Here is a 12,233-nt window from a genome sequence, read left to right on the forward strand (position 1 = left end):
AGATCCAGAGGAGGCTCCCGGCTCCTGGTTTTGGATCGGCCCAGTTCCAGCCACTGCAGACATTTGGGGAGTGAATCAGTGGATGGAAGAAATCTCTCTCTGCCCCTGCCACTCTTTAACTCTGCCTTTCAAGTAAATAAATAAATCTTAAAAAAAAAAAAAAAAAAAAGAGAAGAGTTAACTTATGAAGGAGTGAGCTACGGAAAAACATTCCAGGCAGAGAACAAAGGCCTTGAGGTTGAAATAAGCTTAGCATACTTGAGGACAGAAAGAAGGAGTAAGAAAGCAGTAGAAGCTGAAGTTATAACCGTAGAAGGGACTAATCACGTAGAATCATATATACCACTGTAAGAATTGTGTATTTTATTCTAAATAGGAATTTGAGGGAGAGGAAAGCCGTACTAACGTTTGTAACATGCCCGCTCTAATTGCTGAGCTAATACTGCTACACAGTACACGGACGGAAGCATGGTGAGCAATCAGGAAGCTGCCACAAGAATGCAGATGAGATTTAATGGTGTTAACAATGCAGATGATAAGAAGGAAATGAAATCTGGATAAATTCATGTGAAAAACCATAAGTTGTGCTAATAATTACGATGAGAGGTTTGAGGAAAAAAAAGGTCAAGAATGACTGGAAGGATTTTGGCCTGAGCAATGAGAAGGCTGAAAATATTATTTTCTGGGGGCTGGCACTGTGGCCTAACAGGTAAATCTGCCATATGCCAGTGCTACCATCCCATATGTGGAGACCCAGCTGCTCCACTTCCAATCCAGGTCCCTGCTATTGTGCTTGGGATACCACTGGAGGATGGCCCAAGTGCTTGGGCCCCTGCACACTCGTGGGATCCAGAAGAAGCTTCTAACTCCTGGCTTCAGCCTGGCCCAGCCCCAGCCACTGAGGCACTTTGGGGAGTGAATCAGTAGATGGAAGATATCTATCTCTAGTACGCTGTCACTCTCTCCCCCGCACTACCCCGTCTCTTCCTCTCTCCATATTACTCTGACTTGTAAACAAATAAATAAATCTTTACAAAAGAAAAAAAAAAAAAGAAAAGGTTATTTCCTGTGATGGAGAACACTGGGGAAAGGGAATGTCTGGGAGAGGAAATCAAGAATTTGGTTTGAAGATGTTAACTGTGAGATACTGTTTAGAAAAGAAAGAGGTAGAGTAAGCAGATGGAGACCTGGGAGTCATTGTTAGATTGTAGTGGAGGTAAAATTCCTAAGATCAGAGTTAGAAACAAACAGTATGTTTCACTTTGTGTTTCTATGTGGGTGCAAACTGTTGAAATCTTTACTTAATATATACTAAATTGATCTTCTGTATATAAAGAGATTGAAAACGAATCTTGATGTGAATGGAAGGGGAGAGGGAGCGGGAGAGGGGAGGGTTGCGGGTGGGAGGGAAGTTATGGGGAGGGGGGAGCCATTGTAATCCATAAGCTGTACATTGGAAATTTATATTCATTAAATAAAAGTTAAAAATAAATAAATATGTTTTCAAACAAAAAAATTCCTAAGATCAAGTGTATCACTGAAGGGCTAAGTACAGATTAAAAACAATGCCCAGGGCTGAGAAAGAGCCAACAAAAGAGAATGAGAAGGAGTATCTGGTGAAGTAGGAGGATAACTACAAGCGAATGGTCTTTGGGAAGCCACAAATAGGTGGAACTTCACAGAAAATGTGCAAACTTTTTAAATTTGGGAGGGCAGACATTTACATTACTATACTTCTAATTTAGATATGTTTTATATACTCTTGTATTTATCAATTTCACAACAAAGTAAAAGTGTTGTGAAATAAAGTAAAAGTGGCAGAGCAAGACAGCAGCCCATGCCCATCTCCCCAAGGAGAAATCAACTTGGCTACACATTCATTCATGAAGTCACCATCACAAGAGCCGCAGAAGCCAACTGAGAGACTGCAGTGCCTGGTTTCAAGAAAAAAAAAAAAAAGAAAAAAGTTTCCATTGAAGAAAACAAGGATGAAAGAGCTACCTATGTCACCTATCTCCAAGTTCCAGGGAAAACAGCTTGAAGAGAGATACTCATCTCGGAGTGAGATGGGAAAAGAAGAGGGAATCAAGTTCAGTTCTTAGACTTCAATCCCAGCACCAGGCCCACAGCAATAAGATTCAGCATAAGACAGGGTCCCATGTCCCTTGCCCCCAGGCTCACACCTGCAGATTGAATATTTGGATGTTCCATAGCTGGATGGCCAGGGGACCGTCTCTACCACTCCTACCCAACTGCCATCAAAAAGTGGAGCAAGACTCTAGCTGTGTAGAACAGGGTAGGAGAAGGCCGGTGCCGCGGCTCAGTAGGCTAATCCTCCGCCTAGCGCCAGCCAGCGGTTCTAGTCTCGGTCGGGGCTCCGGATTCTGTCCCGGTTGCCCCTCTTCCAGGCCAGCTCTCTGCTATGGCCCGGGTGTGCAGTGGAGGATGGCCCAGGTCCTTGGCCCTGCACCCCATGGGAGACCAGGAGAAGCACCTGGCTCCTGCCTTCAGATCAGCACGGTGTGGCGGCTGCGGTGGCCATTGGAGGGTGAACCAACGGCAAAAGGAAGACCTTTCTCTCTGTCTCTTTCTCTCACTGTCCACTCTGCCTGTCAAAAAAAAAAAAAAAAAAAGAATAGGGTAGGAGAGAGGGCTTAAAACTTTGCCTTGGGCCGGCACTGCGGCTCAATGGGCTAATCCTCTGCCTTGTGGCGCCAGCACACCGGGTTCTAGTCCCGGTTGGGGCACTGATCCTGTCCCGGTTGCCCCTCTTCCAGGCCAGCTCTCTGCTGTGGCCTGGGAGTGCAGTGGAGGATGGCCCAAGTCCTTGGGCCCTGCACCCCATGGGAGACCAGCACCTGGCTCCTGCCATCGGATCAGCGCGGTGCACCGGCCGCAGCACGCCTACCGCGGCGGCCACTGGAGGGTGAACCAACGGCAAAAGGAAGACCTTTCTCTCTGTCTCTCTCTCACTGTCCACTCTGCCTGTCAAAACAAACAAACAAACAAACAAAAAACTTTGCCCTGGAGCTCATAACAGATCTGCTATCCTGAGTCCTAGTACTGGACAAAGCCCAGTGACCTCTACCTTCAGGCCAATGCTTGCAAACAGAATGTCTAGACTTTCCCAGGCATCAGGCAAATACTTGTACTCTGGTGGGACAGACCTGTTTTGGCCTGTGTCACTGCCAGGCTCAGATGAGCCTAGTTTGTACTCCCAGGGACTTTGTAGGCTCCAATGCCTCTGATCAGGATAGTGCCAGGATAGGTGGCTAAGGGGCTGCCTTTATCACTCTTCCTGCAGCCTTAAACAGACAGCAAGGACCAAAGGACTATACTGGGGCTCAGTGCCACAGTAGTAAAATCCAACACTGAACAGATCCTAATGGTCTTTGTCCCTAGGTCAGTGCCTGTGGAAAGTCTCTTGACTTGCCCCAGCATCAGACAGAGACCTGAAACTTGGTGGGAAAGATATATTTTGGTGTGTACCACCACCAGCCTCATATGGCCCTGGCATGTATCCCCCAAGACTGCATAGCACCTAATGCCCACGGGACCCACATGTGACTCAAACAGTGCCTGCCTGGCTAGCTGAGGGGCCGCTTCTATCACTTCTCCACCCGCCTTTGACAGACACCAAGAAACTTTAGGACTGTACTGGGGCTCAGTGTGAGAAAGGTTAAAAAAAAACACGTCGAAGGCTGGCACTGTGGCTTACCAGGCTAATCCTCCGCCTTGCGGCGCTGGCACACAGGGTTCTAGTCCCGGTTGGGGCGCCGGATTCTATCCCGGTTGCCCCTCTTCCAGGCCAGCTCTCTGCTATGGCCCAGGAAGGCAGAGGAGGTTGGCCCAAGTCCTTGGGCCCTGCACCCGCTTGGGAGACCAGGAGAAGCACCTGGCTCCTGGCTTCGGATCAGTGTGATGCACCAGCCACAGTGCGCCGACCGCAGTGGTCATTGGAGGATGAACCAATGGCAAAAAGGAAGACCTTTCTCTCTGTCTCTCTCACTAGTCACTCTGTCAACAACAACAACAAAAAAACAACACATCGAGCAGATCTGAATGGTTTTTGTCCCTAGGCCAGTGTTTGCAGACAGAGCCTCTGACTTGCTTCAGTGCACAGTGGAGTTCTGTGGCTTCAGCTGATCACTCTTACATCCCTCCAGCCATCTCCAGTATATGACAGGAGCATCATCAGGCAGCTAGTCTAACTCAACAGCAGACAGACCACACTAGGGTGGGCTTCAGTCCTACCCTTGGGCTTCACTGATCTCAGCAGGCTGTAGGCTCCAGGTTTGACCCAGTAACCTGGTATAGGAGGCCACAGGGACCAGTCATCTAGGCCTACTCAAGCCCGGGAAGAAGTTTATAGGCACCTCCCAGTTCATTCTGAATAACACACCAACTACTGTTTCAGACAAATCTGAACTTGGGAAGTAATAGAGGACTGAAACAGTGAAAGCATACCAACAGAAGATATGTGGAAAGCCTTGACTTAAGAGTGTCACCTACTGCTGACACAGCATGTGTCCAAATGCTCAGAAAAAACTAAAAGGCTACTTAGAATTTCCAGAAGCACAGCCACAGATGAAGCCAAACTACTCTAAGTAATCCTTCTGTGCTCAATGTTGTACACCACCAAGTATCAAGAACTTTGAGGGAGGGTCCGGCATTGTGGCACAGCAGGTGAAGCCACCACCTGCATCCTAGTATCCCATATTGGTGCCAATTCAAGTCCCAGCTGCTCCACTTCTGATCTAGCTCCCTGCTACTGTGCCTGGGAAAGCAGTACAGGATGATCCAAGTGCTGAGGCCACCGCACACGTGAGGGAGACTGGGAAGAAGTTCCTGGTTCCTAGCTTCAGCCTGGCTCAGTCCCAGCCATTGTGGGCATCTGGAGAATGACCAGCAGTTGGAAGATCTCTCTCTGTCTCTCTCTCTCTCTGTGTGTCACTCTAGCAATCAAATAAAAATGAAATAAATCTTAAAAAAAAAAAAAAAGATTTGCAAGTGAACCATGATTTCACCCAACAAACAGAAATAGATGGCAGAAACCAATCATCTAGGAATAGAAACTTGCAAAGGTTGGTATGAAAATTAAACTATTTCAAGGAAACTCAACAAACTTCAAAAGAACACAAAGAAAAGATTTAATACTTTAACTTGACGAAAAATGGAAGTAGTTAAAATAAATCAAACAAAAATCCTCCAACTGAAAAGTATACGAAGTGAAATTAAAAGCAGTGGAAGGCAGAAAAGGCAGCACAGATCAAACTGAATCAATGAACTCAAAGACAGGTCATAAATACACAGGTGGAAGAAAAACAAGAATCATGGAGAATGAAGAAAGCTTGTAAGAATCTGTGGCATAGTGAATAAAGCCACCGCCTCCAGTGTCAGCATCCCATATGTATGCTGGTTCGAGTCCCAGCTGCTCCACTTCCAATCCAGCTCTTTACTATGGCCGGGGAAAGCAGCAGCAGATGGCCCAAATCCTTGGGCCCCTGCACCTGCCTGGGAGACTTGGAAGAAGCTACTGGCTTTGGATCAGCACAGCCCCAACATTGCAGCCAATTGGGGAGTGAACCAACGGATGGAAGATCGATCTCTCTCTCTCCCTCCCCCTCTCCCTCTCCTTCTCTCTCTGTGTAACTCTTTCAAATAAACAAATAAGTCTTTTTAAAAAAATCTGTGGATGGAATAAAACAGTAAATATCCAAGTTATTGGGACCCAAGAGGGACATGAGAATTTCAAAAGGGGTAGAAAGCATATACAAAAAGTTGATACCAGAAAACATTCCAAATCTACAGAAAGTTAAAACTATCTAGTAAAAGATCATTAGTCAGATTCGATACAACCAAGTCTACACCAAGACATAATCCAAAGAATTCTCAAAGCTGCAAAAGAAAAGAAGCAAAGAACACATCTGACTGCAGACTTCTCAGCAGGAACCTTACAGGTCAGGAGGGAATGGAATAAGACTTTTAAAGTACTGATAGAGGAAAAAAAAAAAAAAAATCCCAGCCAAAAATTCACACCCAGCGAAACCACCCTTCAGATATAAGGGGAAAGTCATTCCCAGACAAACAAAATCTGAGAGAATTTATCATCACCAAACCTGTCTTACAAGAAATGCTAACACAAGTTATTCAAAGAGAAGTTCATGAGTAAGAAAAAAATATCAGAAGACAGAAAACTCACTGATTAACTGTATAAATTCAGAACATTCTAATATTGTAATATGTAGGTAAACCACTCATATATTTAGTGTGAAGAGTGAAAAACAAATAAAAATGATAACTACATTAAAATGTTAATATGCAGGCAACACAGAAAGAGATAAGATGGACATAAAAAATTCAAATGTAGGGAAAAGTACACATATAGAGTTGTTTTAGTACTTCTTATCTCTATCTCAGAAAATTTGTTTTTTTGTATTTTTATGCTAACTTGCTATCATTTCAAACTAGCTTATTATAACTAAAAGAGTTTCTCTATAAGTCTCCTGGAAATTACAAAGCAAAAATCTATGATAGACTTACAAAAAATAACAAGCAAGGAATCAAAGCATTACTAAACAAAATCATTTAATCATAAAGGCCGTTTATAAGGGAGGAAGAAAAAAGAACTCTGATAAAACTGGAAAACAAGTGCCAAAACAGCAATAGTAAGACCTTACCTATCAAAAAATAACTTAAATGTAAATGGATTAAACTTTCCAATTAAAACACACAGTGACTAAATGGTTAAAACAATTTTACCTCTTGGGATTTGCATAGATTGAAAGTGAAAGGATGGAAAAAGACATTCCATGCAAATGGAACCCAAAAGAAGGCAAGAGTAGTCATACTCCTATCAGACAAAATCTATTTTAAATAAAAAGCAATAAAAAGAGAAGGAGCTCATTATATAATGATGAAGTATTCAACCCAGGAAGAGGAAATAACAACTGTAAATACTGGAGTACCCAAATATATAAAGCAAATATAAACAGACCTAAAGGAGAGACAGATAACCATACAATAAGAGTAGAGGACTTTAACACCCCACCTTCAGAAATGGACAGATCATCCAGACAGAAAATCAACAAGAAAACAACACAGTTAAGCTGTACCTTAGATCAACTGGACTTAACATACATCGAGAGAAAAGTCCATCTAGCAGCTGCAGAATACACATTTTTCTCAACAGCACACAGAACATTCTCCAGGAAAGATCACATGCTAGGTCATAAAACAAGTCACACACACACACACACACACAAAATCATATTGAGCGTCTTTTATGACCAATAATGAAATACAACTAGAAAGCATTAACAAGAAAAACTATGGAAACTACATAAATACATGGAAATGAGAAAACTCAATCAGTAATAAAAAGAAAAACCAGGACAAGATGGTTTCACTACTGAATTCCACCAAATATAAAGAATTAACATCAATCCTTCTTAAACTCTTTCAAAAAATAGAAGAGGAAGGAATTTTTCAAAACTACCAAAACCATAAACAGACATAACAAAAATACAAAGCTTACAGGTCAATATTCTTGATGAGCACAGATGCTAAAATCGTCCACAAAACACTAGCAAACCAAATCCTACAGCGTATTTAAAAAATTATTTACCAGGATCAACTGGGATTCATCCCAGGGGTGCAAGGATGGTTTAATATATGCAAATACAATACACCACATCAACAGAATGAAGAATAAAATGCATATGATCATCTCAATAAATGCAGAAAAATAATAATAATGAATGCAGAAAACTCAACATCCTTCATGATAAAAATCTAAAAAAATAAAAGAAGTGTAGAAGAATATAGCTCAGAATATTAAAAGCCATTTATAACAAGCCAACAACTAACATCATATTGAATGGGGGAAAAGCTGAAGGTTTTTCTCTTTGTCTTAGAACACGACAAGGATGTTCACTTTAAAAAGAAAAAAAAATTATTTATTTTGAAAATCAGAATTAGAGACAGAGAGAGAGGGAGAGACAGAGAGATCTTCCATCTGCCGGTTCACTTCCCAGATGGCCACAACAGCCAGTGCTGGGCCAGTCTAAAGCCAGGAAGCCAGAGCCAGGAACTTCATCCAAGTCTCCCAAGTGAGTGGCAGGGACCCAAACACTTGGGCCATCTTTCACTGGTCTTCCCTGGCCATTAGCAAGGAGCTGGATTGGAAGTATAGCAGCTGGGACTCAAACTGGTGCCCCTATGGGATGCCAGTGTTGTAGACAGAGGCTTTATCTACTATGCCACAGTGCTGGCCCCAGAATGCTCACTTTCACTTTTATTTCACACAGTACTGGAAGTCCTAGCCAGAGCAATTAGGCAAGAGAAAGAAATAAATAGCATTTGAAAGGGAAAGGGAAAAAACAGAATTGTCACTGTCTAAAGATGCCATTATCTCATATACTGAAAGCCCCAAAGGCTCCACCAAAAAACTATTAATACTAAAGAACAAATTCAGCAAAGTTGCAGGATACAAAATCAATGTACAAAATCTGTAGCAATGTTATAAACTAATAGTGAATTATCTGAAAAATAAATCAACAAAGTAATCCTATATCCAACAGCTAAAAAAGCAAAAAAAATAATTAGGAATAAATTTAATCAAAGAAGTGGAACATCTCTACAATGAAAACTATACATCATTTATGAAAGAAATTGAAAAGGACACAAAGAAATGAAAAGACACCTCATATTGATGGATTGGAAGAATCAATATCTTTAAAAAGTCTATACTACCCAGAGCTGCTTACAGATCCATCGCAATCCCTATTAAAATATCACTGATATTTTTCACAAAACTAGAAAAAGAAGCTATTAAGTTTGCCTGGAATCACAAAAAAACCCTGAATAGTGAAAGCAATCTTGAACAAAAAGAAACGAAGCAGGATATGTTACATGACCTGACTTTAAAATACATTACAAAGCCACAGTAGTTAAAACAGCATGGTATTATCATAAAAACAGATGCCTGGACCAATGGAACAGAATAGAGACCCTAAAAGTAAATCTATACATCTATAGTCAACTGATTTTCCACAAAGGTGCAAGGAACTTACACTGGAAAAAAGGAGTCTTTTCAACAAACAGTGTTGGGGAAATTGGATATCTACATTCCTAAAAGTGAAATTACACTCCCCTCTAAAAATATCTTAAAAGACGTTTCTCAGAGGAAGACATACAAATGGTCAACATATGTAAGAAAAAAAAGTCAACATCACTAATATTGAGGGAAATGCGAATCAAAATAACAATGAGAAATCACCTATTATTGGAAAGACTAACGATAACAAATGTGGGTGAAGGCGTGGAGAATAGGCTACTCTTGCACACAGTTGGTGAAAATGTAAATTAGTACAGAAACTGGAAAATCATATGGAGGTTCCTCAAAAACCTAAAGATAGAACTACCATATGATCCAGTTATCCCACTACTGAGTATATACCTCTCTGCTTCTGCCTCTCTGTAATTCTGCCTTTCAAATAAATTAATTAGTTAAAAAAATAAAGAAACTGTAATACTTTTTTTTTTTTTAAGATTTATTTATTTGAAAGGCAGAGAGAAGGAGAGAGAGAGAGGTCTTCCATCTGCTGATTCATTCCCCAAATGGTTGCAATGGCCAGAGCTGGGCTTATCTGAAGCCAGGAGCCAGGAGCTTCTTCCAGGTCTCCTACATGGGTGCAGGGGCCCAAGGTCTTGGGCTATTTTCTACTGCTTTCCCAGGCCATAGCAGAGAGCTGGATCAGAAGTGGAGCAGCCGGGACTCAAACTGGCACCCATGTGGGATGCTGGCACTGCAGGTGGCAGCTTTACCCGCTACACTATAGCGCAGGCCCTGAAACTGTGATACTTTTTAAAAATATTTATTTATTTGAAAGGCAAAGAGACAGAGATATCCCAACTGCTAATTCACTCCCCCAAAAGGCTGCTGTAGCCAGGGCTGGGCCAGACTGAAGCTGGGAGCTGGGAATCGAAGTTAGGTCTTCCACATAACCAACCAGGATCCAATTAGTTAAACCATTATTTGCTGTCTCCCAAGGTACTCATCAGCGGGAAGTTAGAAATGAGCAGAGCTGGAACTAGAACCCAGGTACTCCAATACAGAATGCTGGTATCACAAGCAACATCCTAAACACTGTGTGAAACACTGCTCCCCCACCCCCATGACTCTTCTATCCTACATTCTGGAAAACTGGAGGTTCATTCTCTGGAAAGAATAAAATATTGTACACTGGGAGAACCCAAGCACAGCTGTGGGCTGGGAAAACTGCACTGGAAACAGAAGGATTAAATGAAAATTCACATACTGAGTGATGACATTCTTAGTCTTTTCCCTCAATTCCTAGGGCCTAGGCAGCTAGCCATATACCCTTCAGACACTACATTAGAACAGTCTCTTTTGGGAAATGGCCAGCCTAGAGGAACTTCAGAGTAAAGTCAGGAACTGGACTAACCTACAATGGTATTCAGTTAACAAAGCTTACCTGCCCAGGAAGTTTTTCACTATCCACCCTTGAATTTGAGCAGACAAAGGTAAAGATGCCCAGATTCCATACTGGAGTCTCTGGATTTGATACCCAGCTTGGCTGCCAATTCCCTCCTGCCAATGCAGGTCCTGGAAGGAGGCAAGAGGTGGCTCAAGTAGTTGGTTCCCTGCCACCCACATGGGAGACCTGGATTGAGTTCCTGGCTCCTGGCTTCAGCCTGGCCCAGTCCCAACTGTTAGAGGCATTTGGGAAGTGAACCAGCACATGAGAGTTAACTTGCTCTCTGTCTCTTGAATAAATTTTAATCACCATTTTTGTGCAAAGGTCATCAGACATCTGAGAAAAGTTATCTAGTTTTAAATACAAAAGAAAACATATAGACAATAAAAGACCAACTGAATAGATTATACAGCAAGAAAACAAAACAAAAAAAAGCATACTATTAACTCCTCAGAGTTAAGTGCAAATATAGATTGCTACAAAGCAAATCACTTGAAGTGGACGATGATGAATTTAAAGTGACACTGGTCACACTCAGATGCCAGGGAGACAAGAAGTAGATAATGAGCTGAATCTAAGTGATCTCTGGGTTTTGCCACAGAACAGAGAAAGGCTAGATTAGAAATTCCATTTGTGTAATAGTCTCCAGTTGCACAAGGTACCCACAACCTTTCCAAAACATTCGTTTTTTAAATCATGAACACATGATTATGTTAATTCAACTGGAAAGAAAGCAATACCATACCTTATTGGCAGCAACCAGGACTTTATCAAGGAACCGCAACCACTCAAAGATAAAAACTGGTCTCTTGGCTTCGGTGATTTGAGCCAAAGCTTCCTCATTTAGCAATAAACTGTGTGCTAACTCCATTAGTGACGTTGTTAATTCACACCTTAAATTAACAGATTGGAAAACACACTGTCAGGGCCCTGTAATGTGAAAAGTCACGCTCAATGGTGAAAAGCATCGTTTTGCTTCCCATTCCATTTGGGGGGAAAAAGCCTAACTTCTTCGAGGCAAAATCTGAGACTTGGAAGGGACAATGGTACGACACACAAAAAAACAAGATAACTGGGCTTGGTGAGGAAGAATGAAGCACGGGGCAAGGGGGAAATTACAATCAACATTGCAGAAAAGGCACTGTTCCCGACGAGGGAGACCTCGCAAAACAGGTCGTTAGCCCACTTGGAACACGGAAGCACCAGGGTCGGCCCCGCGGCGGCCCCACCGCGCGTCCTCTTCGCGGCCCTGCCCACAGCTCGGGGTGCTGCACCCGGACCAGCAGGGCGCCCAAACGCCCCAGCACGAAGCTCCCCACGTCCTTCCCGCGGGTTCGCGCGGCAGCGGCCTCGCGCACGGGGTCTGGGGTCAGCGGGCCACGCCGCCGCCGCCGCGCAGCCCTCCTCGGGCGGCCAAGCCCTCATCGCAGGGTTCTTCGAGCTGTCAACCCCAGGAGGCGGAGGCTCGGAACACCGCGCCGGGCCGGGACACGGGAAATGTTCACAAGGAACTCGAGTTTCCGCCCCACCCCCTCTGAGAGCGTACCAGGGGCCAACGCGGGGTGTGCAAGTTAATGTGCACGCTTTAGCTGTGGATGCGGACGACCTCACCTCCTGGTGCGGCTGAAGCCGATCAGCTGAGCTCCGGAGGCAGAGGCGGCCGCCAAGGGACCCGGATGCCCCGCCTCCCGCACGCCTGCCAGCAGGAAACAAGGGGACAGCGCGTGCGCG

At 43.4% G+C, this 12,233-nt stretch overlaps 1 protein-coding gene across 5 annotated transcripts in view; it reads right to left on the minus strand.

Moving 5' to 3' along the window:
* The window catches only part of HEATR5B (HEAT repeat containing 5B), a 124,208-nt gene extending 112,000 nt beyond the window's left edge, over positions 1 to 12,208 (minus strand). For 2 of the 5 annotated variants that reach the window (XM_062209250.1, XM_062209247.1), the window contains exons 1-2: positions 12,049 to 12,208; positions 11,248 to 11,395 (exon numbers count right to left, since the gene is read on the minus strand). In XM_062209250.1, coding sequence (XP_062065234.1) covers positions 11,248 to 11,345 — 98 coding nt within the window. In that variant the 5' untranslated portion in view covers positions 11,346 to 11,395; positions 12,049 to 12,208. Of the gene's footprint in view, positions 1 to 11,247; positions 11,433 to 12,048 lie in introns of all 5 variants that reach the window. The other 3 variants (XM_062209252.1, XM_062209249.1, XM_062209248.1) reach the window with 3 other exon arrangements.
* Between the last annotated feature and the right edge of the window lie 25 nt (positions 12,209 to 12,233).

The sequence above is a fragment of the Lepus europaeus genome, chromosome 13, assembly GCF_033115175.1.
Source record: "Lepus europaeus isolate LE1 chromosome 13, mLepTim1.pri, whole genome shotgun sequence".
NCBI lineage: Eukaryota > Metazoa > Chordata > Mammalia > Lagomorpha > Leporidae > Lepus > Lepus europaeus.